This window comes from Chiloscyllium plagiosum, chromosome 2, assembly GCF_004010195.1.
Source record: "Chiloscyllium plagiosum isolate BGI_BamShark_2017 chromosome 2, ASM401019v2, whole genome shotgun sequence".
Lineage (NCBI taxonomy): Eukaryota > Metazoa > Chordata > Chondrichthyes > Orectolobiformes > Hemiscylliidae > Chiloscyllium > Chiloscyllium plagiosum.
This window is the reverse complement of record NC_057711.1, coordinates 64,741,128-64,765,033: the sequence shown is the minus strand read 5'-3', so window position 1 is coordinate 64,765,033 and position 23,906 is coordinate 64,741,128. Positions and strand designations below refer to the sequence as shown.

At 40.1% G+C, this 23,906-nt stretch overlaps 1 protein-coding gene across 2 annotated transcripts in view; it reads right to left on the bottom strand.

The window, feature by feature from the left end:
- LOC122560501 (aminopeptidase Q-like) overlaps positions 1-23,906 on the bottom strand; it is a 157,776-nt gene that overhangs the window by 44,091 nt on the left and 89,779 nt on the right. For both annotated transcript variants that reach the window (XM_043711168.1, XM_043711175.1), the window contains exons 11-14: positions 22,185-22,261; positions 20,836-20,972; positions 7,478-7,533; positions 3,940-4,087 (exon numbers count right to left, since the gene is read on the bottom strand). In XM_043711168.1, the coding sequence (XP_043567103.1) occupies positions 3,940-4,087; positions 7,478-7,533; positions 20,836-20,972; positions 22,185-22,261 (418 nt within the window). The remainder of the gene's footprint in view (positions 1-3,939; positions 4,088-7,477; positions 7,534-20,835; positions 20,973-22,184; positions 22,262-23,906) is intronic.

Sequence of the window (23,906 nt, the reverse complement as noted above, 5' to 3'; positions counted from 1 at the left end):
GCAGGTTCATAGCTCCTTGAAAGTGGAGTCGCAGGTAGATTGGATAGTGAATAAGGCGTTTGGTATGCTTTCTTTTATTGGTCAGAATATTGAGTACAGGAGTTGGGAGATCATGTTGCGGCTGTACTGGACATTGGTTAGGCCACTGTTGGAATATTGTGTGCAATTCTGGTCTCCTTCCTATCGGAAAGATGTTGTGAAACTTGAAAGGGTTCAGAAAAAATTTACAATTTACAAATTTATAGGCCTCCAGTCTGAAAAACAACTCTCCACCACAGGAAATAGATAAGCTGCAGAGCTGGGCTGCGAGATGGCAAATGGTGTTTATTGCAGAAAAGTGTGAGGTGATTTACTTTGGGAGGAGTAACAGGAATGCAGAATACTGTGTGAATGGTAAGGTTCTTGGTAGTGTAGAAGAGCAGAGAGATCTCGGTGTCCATGTACATAGATACCTCAAAGTTGCCACTCAGGTTGATAGGGCTTTAAGAAGGCATATAGTGTATTAGCTTCTATTAGTAGAGGGATCGAGTTTTGGAACCATGAGGTCATGCTGCAGCAGTACAAAACTCTGGTGTGGCCACACTTGGAGTATTGCATGCAGTTCTGGTCACCGCATTATAGGGAGGATGAGAAAGCTTTGGAAAGTGCTCCGAGGAGACTCATTAGAATGTTGCCTGGTATGGAGGGAAGGTTTTACGAGGAAGGTTTGAGGGACTTGAGGCTGTCTTTGTTAGAGAGAAGAAGGTTGAGAGGTGACTTAATTGAGACATATATGATAATTAGAGGGTTAGATTGGGTGGACAGTGAGAGCCTTTTTCCAAGGATTGTGATGGAAAGCATGACGGAGCATAGCTTCATATTGAGGGATGACAGGTATAGGACAAATGTGAGAGGTAGTTTCTTTACTCAGAGAGTAGTAGGGGGATGGAATGCTCTGCCTTCAATAATTGTAGACTATTGAACTTTATAGGCATTTAAATGGTCATTGGATAGGTATATGGACAAGAATGGAATAGTGTAGTTGGATGGGGTTCAAATTGGTTTCACAGGGCAGCATAACATCAAGAGCGAACTGCACTGTTTTGTTCTATGTTCTATGTTCTAGCTGTTCATGAAGCCAGCACAGTATTTTATATTATCAGGCAATTAATTCCGAAGGTCATGACTGCTGACCCTCAGAGAAGGTTGTCATACTTCATTCTCAGGAGTACCACTGGAATGACTGGCTACTGTTGGGGCAGTCATTGGTCCTCAACAAGTAATAGCAGTGAACATCAAATGACTAGACAAATGGGTTTACTTTACTGGGACATTAGGAAAACTTTGGTCATGTAGATGTGCAAAGATTGGGAGGCTGAGCTGGATGGATAAGTTGTTAGAGGAGGGCCCTCGATTGGCAGAGGGTGTGTGAACAAGAGGATTCCAGCCTATATCCACAGCCAGGATATCAGGATTTACTTGGCTGGCTCCATATATGATATAGGTATGGCTTGCCACTGGTAAAATACGAACAGTAGAGGGAGAATGTTATTAAGTGGCTATTAATTGCCTACTTTAAGGGCCTTAAGGGCGGACTGCCTGATAAATATTCTGCCACCCCGTGCTGTCAGAATTTACGTACTCCACCTTCAGCCTACTCCGAGGGGAGGGTGGGGACACTTAAGATTCTGGCCCATCTTTCAGATCAATGACATTTTGAAATTGGGTCACCAATCTGAAATGATAATTATCTTTCCCTCTTCAGAGGTGCTGCTAATTATTGATCTGGAATTGAACTCTGCCTATCGCTGCTTATTTATCTGGGTCATCATCTAACTCGCAACATTCCTACTTGATCCATGACACTGCCTTTTTCCACCCTTCATGCATTGGCATCGACAAACCACCAGCCTTAACATGTTACCCTTCCTCAAAACAACTCCTGCATCACTTCAACTGTTCAGACCTTCACTTTATAGCTCAGGGACACTTATGGTATGCATAGTTCTGCCAGGTCACTTTCTACATAAGGACTCAGAGGGATCTCATGTATCTGCACAGGCTGCATCATATGTCTCCGAACGACATTTCTTAGATACCCACACACATTGGAGTCTGTCAGCTTCTGTGGCTTGCACTGCTTCATAGTGAAGAGAGAGTGACAGCCAGCTTATCATAATGGAGAGCATCGAACAGTCATGGGAGTGGAAATGTTAGTGTATAACTGCATGTATTTGAAGAAAATGGCCATGTCTGAAAGTCACAGGGAACTACTTACCAGTATTAAATAATAAATGATAAATCACTAGTAAATCTTTGGTGGAAGAATCATGTATGTGATTATAAGAATTAGCATATGCTAATATGGTAAGAGATTATATTCATTTAAGGCAGGTTAACCATATTAACACTAGGTAAGAGACATTATTATCATCTAACAGATAGTAACTAAGTCTATGCTATCGTCAGTGTAACTGGCTAACCACTAACAACACACAAACTACCTTATACTCCCTAGCACGTCAGAGATAGTCATTTACATTTCAGTGAGTGTAGCTATTCCAATGCAACTGATTAAACCCTTTCAGGGCAATTGCCCTATACAGTATTATGACTGGGTGAATTGTTACAATTTATGAAGCTTGAACCCAGTTCGAACCAACCTATCTCCAGTGTTCATGGGCAGTTAATCCCTCACAGGAAGTGGATCGACTATTTAAATATTTGAATAAGGCTGGATTCAAATGCCCCTTGGGCTGCCTTCTCAGGGTCTTAAAAGAAAATTCATCCTCTGACCCTCCATTACCCTGCTAATTATATGTTAATTGAATATCTAATTGTACATGGGTAGAGGGCATAAAGCGTGGGGACACATTTGTAATCCAATGTTGTAACAGACTGAAACTGTCATTGTTGGTTTTGGAGGCTCATGTTTGTGTGTGTTTCTACACAAAGAAGCTTTTAAAGTGTGCAAAGTATGCCTGATGACATAGAGAATGACACCTCTTCTCTGTTTTCCAGGAGCAGTTGCAATCCCCATTACTTGCTACTGTGACCCCCATTATTCCATGTCTGGATGGAAGTCAAGTTTGTCACTCATCTGACTACCAGAAAAAAACTGGGAGGTAAACCTCCAAACATCTGGGGAAGACTTGAAGTTCTGGATTCGCTGAGAGAATCTCAGCTCCCATCCCTGCCCACGCAGTGTGTCTCTGTCCAGATTGGGTGAATTGTTTAATAAAGCAAATCATATTTATTCTTTAGCGTTTAATCTTTGTCCAATTTGACCCAATAGAAGTGATAATCTGCTGAAAGGCAGTTCCTCTGTCCATTTCTCTATGTTTTGTGGTCTTATGCTGTTCCACGACAGAAGCCTCCTGTTTTCAACTTAATGTTGACTAACATTATCATTCTCTTTCTCCCTCTTTATCTACATCTTTGAAAACTTCCTTTAAATGTTACCTTCAAAAAGTTTTCACACTTTAGATAATGGCCAATGCAAACTTGATACCTATTTCGAAAATATTCATGAATGATCTCCCTACCCTACCCCCCCATCATTGTGAGAATTTCTTAATTGCTCTTATATTCTCTCTGACTGGCTCACTTTATCATTCTCCAAAAAAAAATTCAAACTATTAATTTCTTTGGATGTTCACTTTTCTGAGGGTCTATTTTTCAATCCTGACAACAAGACATTCCAAGTCACAGTCTTGATCATCTTATGAGGAGCAGTTCTTTGGATCCAGTGCAATCACATGAAATTTTGGTGGCAGTACACAACACAAGTCATTGCTCAGCTTTCCTGTAACACCTCTCCAGTTTTCATTTCCCTTAAACACAGAAGTTAAAATCATCCCTAATTAGAGGATTAAGTTATTGAGCACAACTACAAACAGACTACTTAATTAAAACATTATATTGTTGGTTGTAAAAATAGAATATAAGGATATTTAATACCTTGTAAAGTCCAAATGTGTAGGTGGTCCTTATTACTTTTTCAAGTCTGCTGAAGTAATGAAAAGCTGCATACCATACATCATTATCCTGTTCCTTAGCAAGATAAGTAGTTGTACTGAGAGCAGTTCTGATGTTAATATTTCCAATCCTGTTATGCAGCAAAAAATACAAAATAACTTTGACCAAAATGATTTCAGCAACATTTCTGCTTAAGAAAAATATAAATTTTAATATTAAGGATTTTGTTGAGCCTTTTGTTCATCATTTATTTGACTGCTAGGGATTATTATGCATTCCCTAGCAGTGGCCTCCTGCCACCCCAAACTATAGTCCACCTGCCTGATAGGCACTGAGTTCTGCTGGAATAATGACAAGATCGGGGGCCTGAGTTACTGGTAATCCTTATCCACATTAGTAACATCAACACCCTTCATTAACTAAAACTATTTACAGTAGGTGGTAAGAGAGAACATCTGATGTTATAATGATGTTACTTACACACCAGCCCACAAGCTGCTATTAGAACAAATGTAGTTAGACTTTTACTCCATATCTCCTGATGTTCAGTCTTCCCACAAATATGTATTAATGTTTACATCCAGCTGCTTAATCTCCAGCGGTGTTCTTGGATTTCTTAATGTATATGCTCCCTTTTGGTTTCCATGAAAGGTGAACACATTGGTTCCTTCTGTGACACATCCAAAAACTTGAATGTAACAGCAGTGAGGCTCAAACAAAAGCCAACTCTCCATCAGGAAGATGAAATTTGTATTTTTGACTTCTTCTGCATTCAACCCTTCTATTTTGTTAACTTGTGGTAAATAGGCCTGCATTTATTGCCTATCTCTAATTACCCCAAGGGGCTGCAGCTGTAAGTAGGCCAGACCAAATAAAGATTTCTTTTACTAAAGGACATCCATTAACCAGATTTTTAAAAATAATTGACAGTGGCTATATACTTGTCATTAGATTAACTTTTATTTGAGTATTTTTTAAAATTAAATTCAAATTTCACCATTAGTCATGATGGCATTCAAACCCATGGATCCAGACCATTGGTCTGGTGTTCTGGATTGCTAGTCTAATGACATTATCTTGGGAAATGTTAAAGCATCAACTGAAAAAAGCGCAATACTTCCTACTTACATGAACAGTTCCATAGCTATGTCATCACTGCTGCTGTGGCAATGAAAGAACCATTCACTACCATCTCCAAGGGTGAAATTGGTTGACAAAAGAACAACAAAGAGCATTCTGAAGACAATTCTGGAGACATAGAAATGATTATGTTCCTACTACTCCTAGAGTAGGAATTTCTCTCTTCATAGGTTGTGACATCATCTCCACACTTGCTTTAGCTCAATGTTTTTTCTGTGTAAGACATCTTGAGAAATCTTTCAAAACATAGGAGTGCACCATCACCTTCAATGGTATAAACTTTTGGACCAGGATGTATATGAATTTCCTGTAAATTTCATATATATGAATGGTCTGCAAATTTGACAGAATGCTGATCAATAGCAGGATATTCAGAGTCTGTCACCTGCCTACCTGTTTTAATCTTATTTGAAGTTTGGACTGGCTAAATGTTGAAGACTTATGTTTTGAATTCCTTTTATTGTTTTTCCAATTCCTCCTTCAAAAGACCATAATCATTTTGAGGTTGATCACTGCAATTAACAAACGTTTGCTTTTCAAAGGCAATCTTCATCAAATGAACCCTAGCATCGATATTCTCCTTCTCAACTTTTTTTCAGATGAAGATCACCACTCGTTGATTCAAGCAGACTATTTTTCTCAACTAGTACTTCACAGATATCTTCAAGGCCTGAATATTTGAGTAAAAGAGAGTTTCTTCCACCACCAGAGCATCTCTTTCTGTAACAATTTCTCAAGAACCTTGACAGGATTGGTGGAATTTATTTTTGCTTTCTCAATCATATATAGAATCCCTACAGTGTGGAAGCAGGACATTTGGCCCATTGAGTCCACATCAACCCTCTGAAGAGCATATTTTCTCTGAGAGTCATGATTTTTGGGAACTCTCTGAAAGGTGATAGGAAGAGAGTTCTTGAATATCTTAAAGACAGAAATAGATAGAATCTTGTTTCCTGTTGCAACTGGGGGAGGCAATGGCCAATGGTATTATTGCTGGACTGTTAATCCAGAGACCCAGTTAATGTTCTGGGGACCTGGGTTCAAATCCTGCCATAGCAGATGTTGGAACTTGAATTCAGTAAAAGAAATCTGGAATTAAGGGTCTAATGATGACCATGAATCCATTGTTGGTTGTTGTGTAAACCCATCTGTTTCACTAATGTCCTTTAGGGAAGGAAATTGCCATCCTTATCTGGTCTGGCTAACATGTGACTCCAGGCCCACAGCAATGTGGTTGATTCTCAACTGCCCTCTGGGCAATTAGGCAATAAATGCTGGTCTCAACAGTGACACCCTCATCCTGAGAATGAAAATAAAAAACAACAGATTTATCATTGTGTGGATCATAATGAGGTGTAGATCCATGCATGCTAAGAGACAAATGACAGAAGATCCTTCAATTTCAAAGATGTCAAAAGTTTTAGGTATCCACTCCAAAGAGTCATATGGACGATTAAGACAAATAATATAAACAATTGCAATATCAGACGCATTGTAAGCAATTAGATTATCTTTCATGACTAGTCACACCAATAAATGAATAAAAGAAAACCATCCACTTGCCTCTGGTTCTGCGTGGGTTGGAACCATTCATCATTATGTAGTAAGATTATGTCAGGGTTGTTGATGAAAGGAAGGCTGCATCCATGTCAGTAAATACCAACAACCTTTGTTTCATTGGTATACACACAAACAGATAGTGGTAAGAGAGCTCAGGTCTGGAACCCTACACAATTACTGAGTAACTATTGTTAGAGTAAAGATCCAGTTAAGCCTAAGCTCCACAGAATTGGATGATCATTGGGGCTGGGATATTAAAATAAGGGCTGGGAGTTTGGGGTGTAAACATGCAATCTTTTTGTTCACCCAGGCCCCTGGCATTGATTGAGCTTACCTGACTTAAAATTGGAACCAACCTGCTCCGATTCAATTGATAAAATGAAAAGTAAAATGAAAGGGATTCTAATTTTATTTTGACAAATATTAACAATTCAGCTTATGTGGAAGAACATTTCAAGTAGGACAACACTATCTTCCTATCAATATTGGTCAATATCTTCCATCAGTGGTCAAAATGTGACATTCCAAGGACATTAAAAACAGAAAAATCACAAATAATTGTCAAGGATCAGAAAATACATCATATATTTTTTAGCTGATAACATTCACAGTTTTTCTTGTTGTCCTAAACCCTCTAGCAATTCTCAACTTTTGTTTCTACAGATAGGATAGATTTTTTCCTGAAACTCAGATGATAATGCTTCACTTGTAACTGTAAAAAATCTTTAAATAATATGTACAATGTTAACACGTGTGCATATTTATAAAAGGAGTTAATAAATAATTTTCTTTAGTATTTCTATTTTGATGCAGTACTCACTTTTCTAGGTCAAATGCATCACAGATTAGTTGCATTCTGTTTGAACTTGGAATAACCTATGGAATATGAGTTCTCAGAATTAAAGAAAAGTAATTTAAACAATTAATCGATTCAAAGCAATGCAAATGTGTCTAACAAATAACTTTTACAAATTGGGGTTGTATTCAATACCACATTCACACTCAATGTAATGAATAATGATTTTTTTCTCCACTGGGAGATTGATTGCATTCAATTTCCAATTGAAAAATGTGAATGTTTCCATGCTGTATTTACATTGTTGCTTAAACACAGTCTTCAAGGCAGAGACAAAGATGTGAAATTTTCTAAAGGTGAAGAGTGACTCCATTGTTTGGAAAAATGGCAAAGGAAGCTTACATCTGGAAGTCCCATACCGAATGCATCGCAAATCATTTTTGCCAATGGTTGCAGCAAGACAACTGTATTCAACCACAATCTGTAACCTCATGACCTGCTGGACCCTTATGTACTGGCAGTGCCCCTCCTTCTGAACAGAAGGTCCACGTTCAAGTCTCACTGCTCTAGAGTTGTATCGTAACATTCTGAACAGGTAAATTAGAAAATAGCAAACCTCATGGCCTGGTATATCTCCCACTCTACCATCACTACCAAGCAAGGGGATCAAATTTGGCTCAACAATGAATGAAGAAGGATATGCCAAAAGCAGCAGCAGGCATATCTACAAATGAGATGTCAATTGGTGAAGGTACAGCACAGGATTATCTGCGTGCCAAACAGCATTAGCCGCAAATGATTTATAAAGTTAAGTGATTCCACAACTGTCAAATGGCACTTACTCAACAATAACCTTTTTACTGATATTACTTTGGGTGCGCCAGGCCCACTCAGTTCCTAACCTCAGTGGGGATCAGATCTAATTTCTGCAGTCCTATCACACCTAGCCTTCAGCAGTGGTGGGCAATTAAACAATTCAGTAGAAAAGGAAGCTGTATAATTAGTATTATCCTCAATGATGGGGGCCCCCAGCACATCAGCGTAAAGCACAAGGCTGAAGCATTTCCAACAATCTAAGTACTAAGTGGATAGCACATCTAAGCACTTCAGAAGTCGCCAGCATCAGAGATACCTGTCTTCAGCAAATTTGCTTCCCTCCAAATGTCATGAGGAAATAGCTGAAGGCGTTAGATACTGTAAAGGCAATGGGCCTTGACAACATGTTGGCAGTAGTATTGAAGACTTGTCCTCCAGAACTAACTGTGTCTGTAGACAAGCTGGTCTAGTAGAATTACAACACAGCTTCTTTCTGACAGCATGGAAAATTGTACAAGTACGGCTTATGCACAAAAAGCAGAAAAAGTCTAACCTAGACATTTACCACTCCATTAGTCTATTCTCAATCATCAGCAAAGTCATGTAAGATCTTTTTAAAGTTTTTCTTTCATGGGATAAGTGCAAGGCCATCCATGATTGCCTTTGAATTGAATAGCTCATTAGATCTTTTCAGAGGGCATCTAAGAGTCAATGACATTTGCGATGTCTCTGAAGTCACATAATGCCAGACTAGGTAAGGATGGCAGAATTTGTTTCTAACAGGACATTAGTTGACCAGATGGATTTTCAACAATAACAAATGATAGTTTCATGTTCACCATTTCTGAGGGAAGCTGTATGTTTAAATTCCACTAGCTGCTATGATTGGATTCGGTCAGGATATTAGTCTATGCCTTTTTGTTATTGGTCCAGTGATATTATCACTGGGCCATCAAATCCTCATTGTCAAATGGCATTTAATCAACAATAACTTTGTCACTGATATCAGTTTGGGTGACCAGGCCCACTCAGTTCTAACCTCATGAGTCTAAAAATGAACAAAAGAGCTAACTTTAAAAGGAGAAGTAAGGGGAACTGCCCTTGCCATCAAAAGAGCATTTGATCGAATTTGACATCAATGAATCCTAGCAAAACTGGACTCAATGAGAATTAAAGGCAAACTCTTTGCTGGTTGGAATCATACTGAGCACAAAAATGGTTCTGGTTATTGAAGGTCAATCATCTCAACCACAGGACGTCAATGCATCAACTTCCCACAGTTGTATCTTAGGTCCAATTAGTAACTTCATAAATCATCTTCCTTCCATCACAGGGTCAGAAATGGGAATGTTGACTGATAATTACACAATGTATAGCAGCGATCATAACTCCTCAAATATGTAAGTAGCCCATATCCAAATGCAACAAGACCTGAACAACATTTAACCTTGGACTAATGTGGCAAGTAACCTTCGTGCCATGGAAGTACCAGGAAATTACCATCTCCAATAGGAGCAAGTCCAACCATCAGCCATCAACATTCAATGGAATTACAATTAGTGAATGCCTCATTAACAATATCCTGGGGGTTAGCATTTACCAGAAATCTAACTGGACTAGCCCTATAGCTACAAGACAAAGTGCAAGCCTAGGAATTCTACATGAGATAAATTACCTCTTGACTCTTCAAAGTCTATGTCCACTATCCAAAGTCAGGAGTCTGTTAGAATTCATTTATGAGGGCTTAATGAGTGCTGAGTATCAAGATGCTTGACACCATCCAAAGTAAAGCAGTCCTTAATTGGGACACTAAATAACACACTCACCATTCACTTTCTCCACCACAGATGTACAGTGACAGCAACTTATCGAAATTTCTTTGACAGCATCCTCCAAACCCTCAACATCTACCATCCAGAAGGACAATGGCAGCAGGTACATTGAAATGCCACCATCTGCAAATTCTCATTGAACTATGATGCCATTCCTTCATTGTGGATGAGTCAAAATGCAGAACTCATTCCCTAACAACATTGTTCATGCATCCACACCATATGAGTTGCAATGGGTGAAGAATACAGTTCATTACTACCTCTCAAGGCAATAAGGCATGTGCAATAAATCGGTTGAGCCAATAATGCTATGATTGAGTTAAAAAATAAAATGGCTCATTAAATTTTAAGCTCATTGGAATTTTCAAGAGTGTCAAAAGGAACTATCAACAGAGCTATCAAATGTCAAGGCATTTAAAACTCAATGACCTTTCAATGTTTGTAAGAAAAGAGTTTAAAAAACAGTTCTTGCTATTTCAGCCTATTTGTTGCTATCATTCTGAAGGTTACAGGATTATTGTTGCATGTCTGATTTCACAGCCTTTCACTAAATCACTGGGTTGCCTGTAAATTCACAGCTTGACCAATAACTGCAGGTGGATTATTCACACCTTGAACTGGGACAGTGAATTCCACTGGTTGTTTTTTTTGTAAGGGATTATGACAGTTAAATTAGTTTTTGCCAATTAGAGTGGAAATGTCTTGGTTTGCTCAGTAAACATAATACTGAGACTCTTCAAAACTATCTTCAATAGGATAATCAAATTCTACACTGGATACACAGCAGGGTGTTTCAGGAAGTCAGCGATATGGTCAAATGTGAATGTCATGAGTTGCCATGGAGAAAGTGCTATGGGGGTAGTTTGGAGACTTGACATGTTTGAATGGATGGAATTAGGGAATATTGCAGGTTGTAATAGGTTGCGAGATATTTAGATTGGAGGGCTGAGTATTGCTTAATTTTTTTTGTCATTCCTTCAACAACTTGCCAGTGCACTAAGGCAGATCTCCTACCTAGCCAGCAACTGCACCTGGCAATCTCCACACTGTTTCTGGGATTGCCTGGCAGCTTTCCCTTGAAATCCAGCTGTCCTGGACTGAAAATTAGAAATTCTGGGGCACTTTCTGCTGAGTCCGCACTTAGAAGCAAAAATTCAGGTCAAAATAATTTACCTTAAAAGTGGCCCACTGTGGGAAATAGAAGCATATTGCGCTGTCTGTGAACCCATAATCCAGAGGCCCAGGCTAATTCCCTAAAGACATGAGTTCAAAGCTCATCTCAGCAGTTGGGGGAATTTGAGTTCAATTAATACATTTGTTAATTTTTAAGAATCTGCTCCAGGAAGGACATGAGCTATCCTTACTTGGTCTGGTCGATATGCATCTCCAGACCAACAGCAATGTAGTTGACCCTTAACTGCCTTCTGAAATGGCCCATCAAGCCATTCAGTTCAAGAGTAATTTGAGACAGACAACAAATGCTCGTTGTAGTGATTAGAACGAGGTTGGCTAGGTGGATCGCATTGACTATGAGTTCCCTGATTGCGCTATAAATCTGGGTCAATCAGGGAGCCCTGGCTGACAGATATAAACAGGAGGGTCAGGGATTCTCCTCACTCGAGAGACTGGCTCTGACCTAGCAGGTCAGAGTTCATGCATTGTGCACGTGTAAATAAAGAGTGACTTGGTGAAGGAATACCAGCCTCTGTGGAAGTATTTCAGTGGCGATGAGAGAAAACAGTACACTCCTAAAGAAAACCTGCTCACAACAGTCATCTTCGAGTTGAGTTAAGCATTTCTGGCATCATGCCTTTATTTGAAAAGTTTGAATTGTTCAATCCTGCCATTGAAGACTGGCCCAGTAAATGGAAGCCATTATTTATTCCATGCAAATGATATTGGGACAGTTGAAAAGCAATGCGCTTTTCTTTTGACGGTTTGCAAACTTATCTTGGAGCAGCTGAGTGCTGGTACAGAGTGGTCTCTGGCTTGGAGCAGAGCAGGGATGGCTAATGGACTGGGGTCTGGTGTGGGCGGTCAGACCAAGTGCAGAGGACCTGCGCTGAGCTGCTACACTGTAATGTCTATTTGAAATTTCCTACTTTACTGTAATGTCAACCCTTCAATGATGTCCTATTTTTGCATTACTTTTCAACTCTCTAAGTAATACAACTACTTTTATTCCTCTGCTGTATCCAAGATTTATATCTAGGTCCTTGTACCTAATTTGTCACGATAAGAATCTAGACATTATAAAATGGAGTATGTGGCAATGAAAGGATATTGTATAGCATTTTTGGTTATTAGGAGCCTAACTTTCCCTGAGGTATGAGATATCAATACAATTCAACAGTTAAACTATTTAGTTAAGGAATATTGCCACCCTCAGCCCCCTTTAATTCTGAGACAATATTGGTTTTATTTAGCAGTTCAAGAACTAGGGAAATCTGTATCAGGAATTTTGACAAGGTTAAGTTGACTGCCACAGGCATGCGATTTTGGGTTAACTCTGATTGAGACGCTGAGAGACTGTTTGGTATGTGGGATTAACAATGTAACCATGCAAAAGTGCCTACTAGCTGAAGCCCAACTGGACTTCAATAGGCACGACAACTGGCTTCGACATTCAAAAATGCAGCAAGTGAAGCATGTGAGCTGTAGGGTATCCGATGGAAGTGGACAGCCTCACTTGTCCAACTGAGCTTGGGGAACACCTCTTGAGTGCAGGCTATTACATAGCCTCACACAGGACATACCCTGAGCTCATGGGCCCGAGGTCAGCCCAGAGCAAAACCCCAAAACAAAACTGAGCCAAGTGGCTAAAATGATTTTCAAGATTAGGGCCAGCAAGCCATTGTAGTTGCTGCCGGTAGCAAAGGAGTCCTAAGAGGCCTGACTTGAGCAAGTGAAATCAAAGACTAGTATCCAGGAGACTGTATACCCTGGAAAACCTGGTTTGGAACAGTTACATTGCTTAACAACATCCAAATCAGCACCAATCAAAATAAATGTCTGGTTAAATGGTTACCCGATATTGATGGAAGTCGATACTGATGAAGTTGTATCAGTGATTGCAGAACCACTCTTTAACAAGATTTGCTTTGTAATCCAATCCTTAGGTTTGCGCAAGACCTCAGGCAGACTGAGAATCTATACTGGGAAACTATTACAGATTAAGGGCACAACTTCAGTTCCAGTCTCTTATGAGAAGCAACAAATGCAGTTCCCACTGATCATAGTGAAAGGCTCAGGCTCAAACTTGATGGGACAGAATTGGTTAAGAATGATTCACTTTGACTGGCTCAATATTTTTCCACTGGAAAATGGTTGCCTGAGTGAAGTCCTAAGTAAATACCTGGACAGTTTTCAGGAAGGTCTAGGAATGAGCAAAGGTGTCAAGTCCACCTTACATAGAGTCATAGAGATGTACAGCATGGAAACAGACCTTTGGTCCAACTTGTCCATGCTGACCAGATAGCCTAAATTAATCTAGTCCCATTTACCAGCATTTGACCCATGTTCCTCTAAACCTTCCTATTCATATACCCATCAGATGTCTTCTAAATGTTGTAATTGGACCAGCGTCCGCCACATCCTCTGGCAGCTCATTTCGTACCATATGTGTGAAAAAGTTGCCCCTCAGGTCCCTTTTAAATCTTTCCCCTCTCACCTTAAACCCTCTAGTTTTGGACTCCTATCCTCACCCTATCTGTGTTCCGCATGATTTTATAAACGTTTATAAGGACACCCTTCAGCCTATAAAGCCTCTTCCTATAGCTCAAACCCTCCATCCCAGGCAATCTTTTCTGAACCCTTTCAAGTTTAAAAATGTCTTCCCTATGGCCGGGAGACCAGAATTGAATGCAGTATTCCAAACGTGGCCTAGCCAAACGGCAACATGAATTCAATGCACTGAGCAATAAAGGCAAACATACCAAATGCCTTCTTCACTATCCTGTCTACCTGTGGCTCCACCTTGAAGGAAATATGAACCTGCAATCCAAGGTCTCTTTGTTCGGCAACAGTCCACAGGTCCTTACCATTAAACATGTAAATCCTGCCCTGATTTGCCCCACCAAACTGCAGCACCTCACATTTATCTAGATTAAACTTGTTGATCAGGAAACAACTGTACGATTCTGCAAGGCCTTCCCAGTGCCATTTACCTTATGTGCAAAAGTACAGGCAGAAATTAGGAGGCCGGAAAGTGAAAGACTCAACAAACCATAACAGTTTGCGAAATGTTGAACCTAAGGCATCAGCAAGGTGGCCTTTGTGAGGAGCCACAGAAAATGGGGGAGATACTAAACGAGTGTTTTGCATCAGTATTTACTGTGGGAAAGGACATTGAAGATATACGATGTAGGGAAATAGATGGTGACATCTTGAAAAATGTCCATATTACAGAGGAGAATGTGTTGGATGTCTTGTAATGCATAAAAGTGGATAAATCCCCAGGACCTGATCAAGTGTACCCTAGACCTCTGTGGGAAGCTAGAGAAGTGATTGCTGGCCTCTTGATGACGTATTTGGATCATTGATAGTCACATGTGAGGTGCTGGAAGACTGGAGGTTGGCAAATGCAGTGCCACTGTTCAAGAAGGGTGGTAAAGACAAGCTAGGGAACTACAGACCAGTGAGCCTGATGTCGGTGGTGGGCAAGTTGTTGGAGGGAATCCTGAGGGACAGGATGTACATGTATTTGGAAAGGCAAGGACTGATTAGGGATAGTCAACATGGCTTTGTGCGTGGGAAATCATGTCTCACAAACTTGATAGAGTTTTTGAAGAAGTAACAAAGAGGTTTGATGAGGGCAGAGCAGTGGACATGATCTATATGGACTTCAGTAAGGTGTTCGACAAGGTTCCCCATGGGTGACTGGTGAGCAAGGTTAGAGCTCACGGAATACAGGGAGAACTAACCATTTGGATACAGAACCAGGTCAAGGTAGAAGACAGAGGGTGGTGGTGGAGGGTTGTTTTTCAGACTGGCGGCCTGTGACCAGTGGAGTGCCACAAGGATCGGTGCTGAGTCTTATACATCTCGCCATTTATATTAATGATTTGAATGTGAGCATAAGAGGTATAATTAGTAAGTTTGCAGATGACACCAAAATTGGAGGTGCAGTGGACAGTGAAGAAAGTTACCTCAAATTACAACAGGATCTTGATCAGATTGGCCAATGGGCTGAGACGTGGCAGAGGGAGTTTAATTCAGATATATGTGAGGTGCTGCATTTTGGGAAAGCAAATCTTAGCAGGACTTATACATTTAATGGTAAGGTCCTAGGGAGTGTTGCTGAACAAAGAGACCTTGGAGTACAGGTTCATAGCTCCTTGAAAGTGGAGTCACAAACAGATAGGATAATGAAGAAGGCATTTGGTATGCTTTCCTTTATTGGTCAGAGTATTGAGTACAGGAGTTGGGAGGTCATTTTGCGGCTGTACAGGATATTGGTTCGGCCACTGTTGGAATATTGCGTTCAATTCTGGTCTCCTTCCTATCGGAAAGATGTTGTGAAACTTGAAAAGGTTCAGAAAAGATTTACAAGGATGTTGCGAGAGTTGGAGGATTTAAGATATAGGAAGAGGCTGAACAGGCTGGGGCTGTTTTCCCTGGAGCGTCGGAGTCTGAGGGGTGACCTTACAGAGGTTTACAAAATTATGAGGGGTATGGATAGGGTAAGTAGACAAAGCCTTTTCCCTGGGGTGGGGGAGTCCCGAACTAGAGGGCATAGGTTTAGGGTGAGAGGGGAAAGATATAAAAGAGACCTAAGGGGGAACGTTTTCACGCAGAGGGTGGTACGCGTATGGAATGAGCTGCCAGGGGAAGTGGTGGAGGCTGGTACAATTGCAACATTTAAGAAGCATTTTGATAGGTATATGAATAGGAAGGGTTTGGAGAGATATGGGCTGGGTGCTGGCAGGTGGGTCTAGATTTGGTTGGGATATCTGGTCGGCATGGACAGGTTGGATCGAAGGATCCGTTTCCATGCTGTACATCTCATGATTCTATTGATTATGAGTTCTCTGATTGGCATAGGTTAATAGTCTCAATCTGGGAGTCCTGGCTGACTGATACAAACAGGAATCTCAGGGATTCTCCTCACTCTCGGGGCGGGCTCTGAGCCAGCTGGTCAGAGTCCATGTACTGTGCACATGTAAATAAAGGATGACTTGGTGACAGGATACCGGCCTCCACAGAATTATTTCACTGGTATTTGTAGGAATGCTAATATCCCATAAATGAATAAAAGAAATCTGGTGTGGCTTAATTTCAAATCAGCAGGAAGGATTTGCATAAATATTTTATGGATTAGTGGTGCTGGAAGAGCACAGCAGTTCAGGCAGCATCCGAGGAACAGTAAAATCGACGTTGCGGGCAAAGCCCCTGCACGTCGATTTTACTGTTCCTCAGATGCACCCTGAACTGCTGTGCTCTTCCAGCACCACTAATCCAGAATCTGGTTTCCAGCATCTGCAGTCATTGTTTTTACCTATAAATATTTTATGTCAATGTGGAACAGAGCCCATGTTACACTTGTGAAAAGTGTAACATTGGCTTTTTTCCACACTAACATAAAATACATTCATTTCATTACACTGTAATTGTTCCTCTGCATTTTTAATAGCCTTGATTTACAATTATATTCACAAGCTATAAAGGTGTGGCTAATTTGGCTCCTCTGAATCTCTTTATGGTACCAGATGGCTCGCAAATACTTTTGGGCTGATATAACTAAAATTTCTGTTCTTTCTCACCAATGACCTAATTGATTCAAAGTTTGACAAATTATTACAGTAAGAGCTTTATACTTTTTTGCCCTGAGATGATGTAGGTTGAGGCACATGTATTCTCTGCTCAACATGGAAACAAAATTCATATCAAGTAAAGAAAAAAAACTTGACGATTCATCCCATTAATTACTATTATCACTTTGTACATTCACACAAGATTCAATCCAAACCAATCAAAGTGTTTCTTGGCAAGTAATGATCTTAAATCTCCTGTGCAGAACATTATCAATTATCCTTTGGAAGTTGATATGTACAATATTCTATAGACAATTCCCTATCCACCATCTTAGTGATTTCCTCAAAAAAACAACTTATTTAGTTAGACATGGCTTACACAGCAAAAACTATGCTATATCCCATGTGCCAATTAAACACAGTTTATGATGATTAATTCAAGGAAAGGTTTATTTTGTTTTTCATTGTTTGGCTTATTGTGTGAGGATAGAGTTTTAGTATTTTGGCCTGCAGTTTAGATGTAGTATTGAATTAGCCAGGGCAAATGCTTCAAAAGATTTACGTTTGAATATGAAAATACTGACAACATATCAAATTTAAAAACCACAGAAAACTATGCAAGTGCCATGGTCAACTCTTCAAACAGAGATGCTTACTCTAATCACTTTATTGGCTTTTTGTTCATTTCATTTTAATAGACTTCGTTTAAAATTTTCATCTGATTCCTTCTTGAATTATGTCATACTCACTGTCACTAGCATTTCTGACAATGTTTTTTAAACACAAGATTCGGTAGAATAGATATATAGTGATTCACGAGAGGCAGCCAGCACTCTGCACTGCTGCACATGCAGCATGCTCAGTGTTCATTATTGACCTGCCACAGGAAGCTGTGATCCCTGTGTGTATCCAAGCACTTCAAAAGAACACTATTGTGGTTTCACACAGCTCAAGTGCATCATGCAGCAGTAACAGGGGCTCTAGCAGCAGTAAGAGTGGCACTTGGCTTGAAAAATGATAGAGAAATGGAGCAATGCTTCGAGATAGTGTTATGATGAAATTCCAGGTGAGTTCCAGAAGACATATCCTAAACTGTTAAGCTCTTGGGTGAGAAGCGATGAACCAACTCCCCTTCTTTCTTCATCCACTCACCCCCTCAGTCGATTGCAAAAATATTCATTTAAACAGGCCCCTTTCCTCGATGATAACCTTATTTGGTTTTGGAACAAAGGTATGTTTTAAAAGGAGACAATGTGACCAGGCCTTCTTGAATGAACAAAAAGAGTGAATTTACTAATAATATTTATAATATATTTAAATGATCTAGATCTTGGTGTGCAAGGGACAATTTCAAAGTTTGTGAATATCACAAAACTAGGGAGATTTGTAAACTGTGGGGAGGACAGTACATAGAACTTCAAAAGGACATTGACACATGGTGCAGTAGGGGTTACATGACAATTGAATCTCATTCCTGATGAAGAGCTTTTGCCCGAAACGTCAATTTTCCTGCTTCTTGGATGTGCCTGACCTGCTGTGCTTTTCCAGCATTACCCTAATCTTTACAACTGAAGTTCAATACTGAGAAGTGTCAGGTGATACACTCTAGTGCAAAGAATTTGGAGAGACAATATAAAATAAGTAGTACTATTCTAAAGGATGTGCAGGAGCAGAGAGACCTGGTATATATGTACATACATCATTAAAGTGGCAGGACAGGTAGAGGGAGCTGTTACTGTAACATACAGTATTCTAGACTTTATTAATAGTGACATAGAGTATGAGAGCAGAGAGGTCATGATGAACCTATATAAGACACTGGTTAGATTTCAGCTTGGGTAGAAGTGAAGAAGAGGCCACTGGGCCCATCAAGTCTGCACCAACCCTATGAAGAGTGACCTACCCAAATCCAGCACACTCCCCTAATGCCATATTTACCATGGCTAATCCACCTGCACATCCCTGGGTATTACAGGGCAATTTAGCATGGCCAGTACACCTAAACTGCACATCTTTGGACTATGGAAAGTGACAGAGTACCCAGAAGAAATCCACGCAAATGTAGGAGAACATATAAACTCCACACAGACAGTCACTTGGGGTGGAATCAAACCTGGGCCCCTGGCGCTGTGAGACAGCAGTGCTAACTACTGAACCACTATGCCAGCTCCAAATTGTGTAAAGTATTGTGTATAGTTCTGAGCATCACCATAAGAGGCATGTGAATGCATTGGAGAATGCAGAAGAGGTCCCAGGAAGGAGGCACTTCAATTATTGGAAAGATTGGGGGGATGGGGGGAGAGAGGTGGAATGATAGAAGTTGCAGTAAGATGTTTAACAAGAGTCAATAGGAAGAAATTGTCCTGCACATAAGTAGATTGAGAACCAGAGGGCACACATTTAGAGAGTTTTGCAAAAGAAACAAATGTGAGGTGAAAAAAAACGTTTTCACACAATGAGTTGTTAGGGTATTGAATGTACTGTATGCAAGTATGGTAGAAGCAGGTTTAATTGAGGTATTCAAGAGGGAATTGGATGATTATTTAGATAGAAATGATGTGCAGCACTACAGGGAAAAGACTGGAGATTCACACTAAGTTGAAATGCTCAGAGTTAGTGCAAGCATAATAGTTTGAGTGGCCTCCTTCTTTACCATAACAATTCTGTGTATTGTTTAATTCATTAAATACCACATAGGAAAGGAATTAGTAATGCATTGCACATACACACAGGTTAGAATTAAGAGACGAGCCTGAAGGATAAAAGTTAAATTAACAGATACACGATTGATCTCTGAATTGTTTGCAAAGAGTGGAATGATACGACTGTTGCATTTGAAGATTAGTGCTACTTTTGATGTTGGTAGCTGAACAGTTGTTTTGAGATTCTTGGTTTTGAAGGCTAATTGCAGTTCATTTCTCTTTCTTGAAGTGTCTTGCTGAAATCAGAGCCAGTATAACACAGGGCTAAGTAGGGGATTGTTCTTCAACTGTGACAATCACATCATGATAACACTCAAACCCAGGCAGATATGATAACAGCATTCAGTTCCAGTAGTTCACTCTATGAGACTTTAAACTTGGCTTTTAACTCTGTCCTTTTGTATTCTTCAAAGAGTTAAAAAAACCCACAAACTGTGTCTGCAGTTTGGGACATAATCCACAGTGGATGCTTGCAGTTGAGCAAGGAGTTGCCAGTCCTTATTACCTTTGTATTCACAAGAGATTGCAGTCCAATCTGTTTGAGGTTTCTCTGACACACTTTAGGTGTTACAACCGTCAGTCTCAGATGTCTGTAGTTATCTCCTCCCTGGAGCTGTCCTCCTTTGAAATACACATTATGAAACTGAGGGCTAAAAATGCCCTTAATCTTGTGAGGTTCCACCCATTGTCATAAAAAGAGGGGAAGCTCTGTACCATGCATTTGCCAGCTGGAGGTGGGCTCCTCCACTGATGTTAATGGGATTTGTATTTTAGGTGTGTAAATGTGAAGACTGGCACTGTGATTTTTGGATGATGTCATCAACTGGCAGCTTGTAGGTAATAAAAAAGGATAGATCCTTAATTTTTCTAACCATTATTATGCGTACTCCCTGTTCCTTTAACAGTGGTGTATGTCTTTTTGTCCTATCCCACTACCTCATTATGAATGTAATCAATCTATTCCCCCGTTCCCAACTTTGCCACAGAATTGTCATTATATCAATTCCATCTCTGCCTTCAAACATTCTTCTTCTTACTTGACTTTCACCTTTTTGACATTCATATTCCTGCTGATAATCACAGTACTATACAGCTCTGTGATTTACTTCCTGCATGTGAGAAGTGGTTATGAAAAAGCAAACATCTGTTATTAGTACTAGAGATTATAAACTAGATATTCGATTGCAAGACAGTATAAAATGATTAGCATTATTGCTTTGTGTTTAATGTATCCAAGATGAATAACAAATGTGAAGAAAGGTAGGAAAATTGTGACTCACTGTTGGATCTTTGTTTAGTTGTAGAATTAGCTGCTGCCAATTTGAATCATCATAGACAATTCTACAGAGGGTGGAAACATTAATATTTAGCAGAATCCATTCTTCATCTGTGGTACGTTTTATCTCAGGGTATGTTTCTGTTTGTAAGCACCAAGAATGAAAATCAACAGGATGATAGCTCTGCTTACACCAAAGAAGAATCAGCAGTATGTGCTTATAAATTTGTCAATTGCCCACATCTCAGTATAGTCAATATTTTTGAGATAATGGGCAGAATCTTTGAGGACAACAGGTATTAAATGCTTATTCAAGAGCCTCAATTGGCAACAGATACATGAAAGGAAAGCTGTTCAAAGGCCTTTCTTGAATAGACTTAATCAGGTTAATGTGGCAGTTTGATAGCGTCATCAAGTGCCACCCTCCCACTTGATTAAATTTCCCTACTATCAAAACAGCCATGGAGGTGGACACAAGCTTCCTCCTAATGTTTGTGAGGATCATTCCCATTGATTCCTCCCATCACTTTAGGCTTGTGCAACTTGGAATAGCAGTAACTGAGTGTCAAAAGATATGATCCACAAAATGCAGCAGCATGCATATTATGCAGTGCCTGAATAACTAAAATTCTGTTCACAACATAAATAGTTTTCAATACCAGTTTTGAATGTCATAAAGTTCATGGCAAGTGTCTAAAGTGAGTGGTGATCCTTCCTCGTGTAAAGAGTATTCCAAGATTATTCGGGTGAGATTTAACACCAGGAAATTCAAACACTGCTCAGCACTGATGAGTTTTCTCGAAATGGTTTCCAATAACTTGGATAAGTTATTAGGTACATGTATGGAATGAGCTGCCAGAGGAAATGGTGGAGGCTACTACAATTGCAACAGTTAAAAGGCATCTGGATGGATATATGAAGAGGAAGGGTTTGGAGGGATATGGGCCGGGTGCTGGCAGGTGGGACTAGATTAGGTTGGGATATCTGGTCGGCATAGACGGGTTGGACCGAAGGGTCTGTTTCCGTGCTGTACATCTCTATGGCCCTATGACTCTAAATGAACAACTGTTTCTCAAATCTTCAACTAAAGTGTCAACTATCTGACTCCATATTCTAGGAGGTGAGTAAAAGCCTATTGGGAAAACCAGTGCTTGAATTTTCAACAGTTTACATGAAGAACTATTGTCATGTCAGAAAATTATCTTGAGTTTGTTTCACTTAAAGCAATTTTGTTGCACTCTCCAAATTGGCAAAATGTTGATTGCTAATTATTTGCAATCAGCATTAAAAGAAGCATAACATGCAACTTTATGCTAAGATGCAGTAATGAAACACACATCGTAAATTACTTACTAGATTCACCATCAAACCAGATAAGTGGCTGCACAGATCCATTCTTCATCCAGAAAACAGGAATAAACCATGAGTAGCTAAACAGGAAATAATGAAATGGTAGGAGAGATTAACTTCTTGTATGCTTCTTATTATTGGTATTCTATGAATACCTACAAAACTGTAGATGTGCCTTCAGAAGATAATTTGTACTTAGTCCACCTCTGCAGCCTTGTAAACATGAAGACAATATAATTTTTTAAAACATTAGCTCATTTTTACTGTTCATCCCCAATTGCCCTGGGGAAGGTAGTGGTGGGCTACTTTCCTGAATTGCTGCCACAGGTTTAGACACTCTCCCAGTGGTGTTAGCAAGGAAGAGTTCCATGATGTCACCCAGCAACAGTGAAGGAATAGTGATATACTTCCAAGTCAGGATGGTGTGGTGGGTTTGGAAAGAATTTTGCAGGTGCTGGTATTCCCATGTACCTACTGTCATTATCCTTCCTGCGGATGGAGGTTGCAGTTTTGGAGAATGCTGTTGAAGGAGCCTCAGTGAGTTACTGTGCTGCATCTTGTAGACTGTACTCATTGCTACCGCTGTGCAGTGGGTGACTGAACATTGAAAGCGGTGGTTGGAATGATGATCAAGTGCGTTGCTTTATCCAGGATAGTGTTCAGGCTGCTGAGTATTGTTGGTACTGCACCCATCCAGGTATGTGGAGAGTATTCCATCACAGTCCTGACGTGTGCATTATCGATCATGTACAGTTATAGGGGAAAGAGGTAGTCAGTTACTGGCTGTAGAACTCCTAGACCTTGACTTAGTCATGTAGCTACCATAATTATATGGTTGGATATGGTTAATGTTAATTTTCCGAATGTTGATAAATGGGGATTCAGTAATGGCAATGCCATTGAACATTAAGGGGCAATGTTTAGGTTAATGGAGGTGGTCATTATTTGGCACACGTGTGGCATGAATGTTATTTGCCACCTATCAGTTGAAGCCTGAATATTTTCCACTTCTTGCTGAATATGGTCACAGACTGTCTCAGTATTTTGTCCACGTTTTAACTAAAGTTGTAATGAGGTCAGGAACTGAATGGCCCTAGTGGAAACCAAACTGAACCTCAGTGAGCATGTTATTCCTTTGCAAATGATAGCACTACTGTCATTCCTATCCATAGCTTGCTAATGAACAAGAATAGACTATTCGGCTGTATTGGATTTCTCCTGTTTTTGTGTACACAAAGTACCTGAACAATTTTCTATATTATGAGCTAAAATCCAATTTCATGGATGTACTGGAATACCTAGGAACTTGATTATGTCTAGATTAGATTCCCTACAGTATGAAAACTGACCCTTCAGCCCAACAAGTCCACACTGACCATCTGAAGAGTAAAAATAATGACTGCTGATGCTGGAAACCAGATTCTGGATTAGTGGTGCTGGAAGAGCACAGCAGTTCAGGCAGAATCCAAGGAGCAGTAAAATCGACGTTTCGGGCAAAAGCCCTTCATCAGGAATAAAGGCAGGGAGCCTGAAGCGTGGAGAGATAAGCTAGGGGAGGGTGGGGGTGGGGAAAAGTAGCATAGAGTACAATAGGTGAGTGGGTGAGGGAATGAAGGTGATAGGTCAGTGGGGAGGGTGGATTGAATAGGTGGAAAAGAAGATAGGCAGGTAGGACATGACTGGATGCCTCCTAGCAGAGCGCTTTAGGGAACATCGCTGGGACAC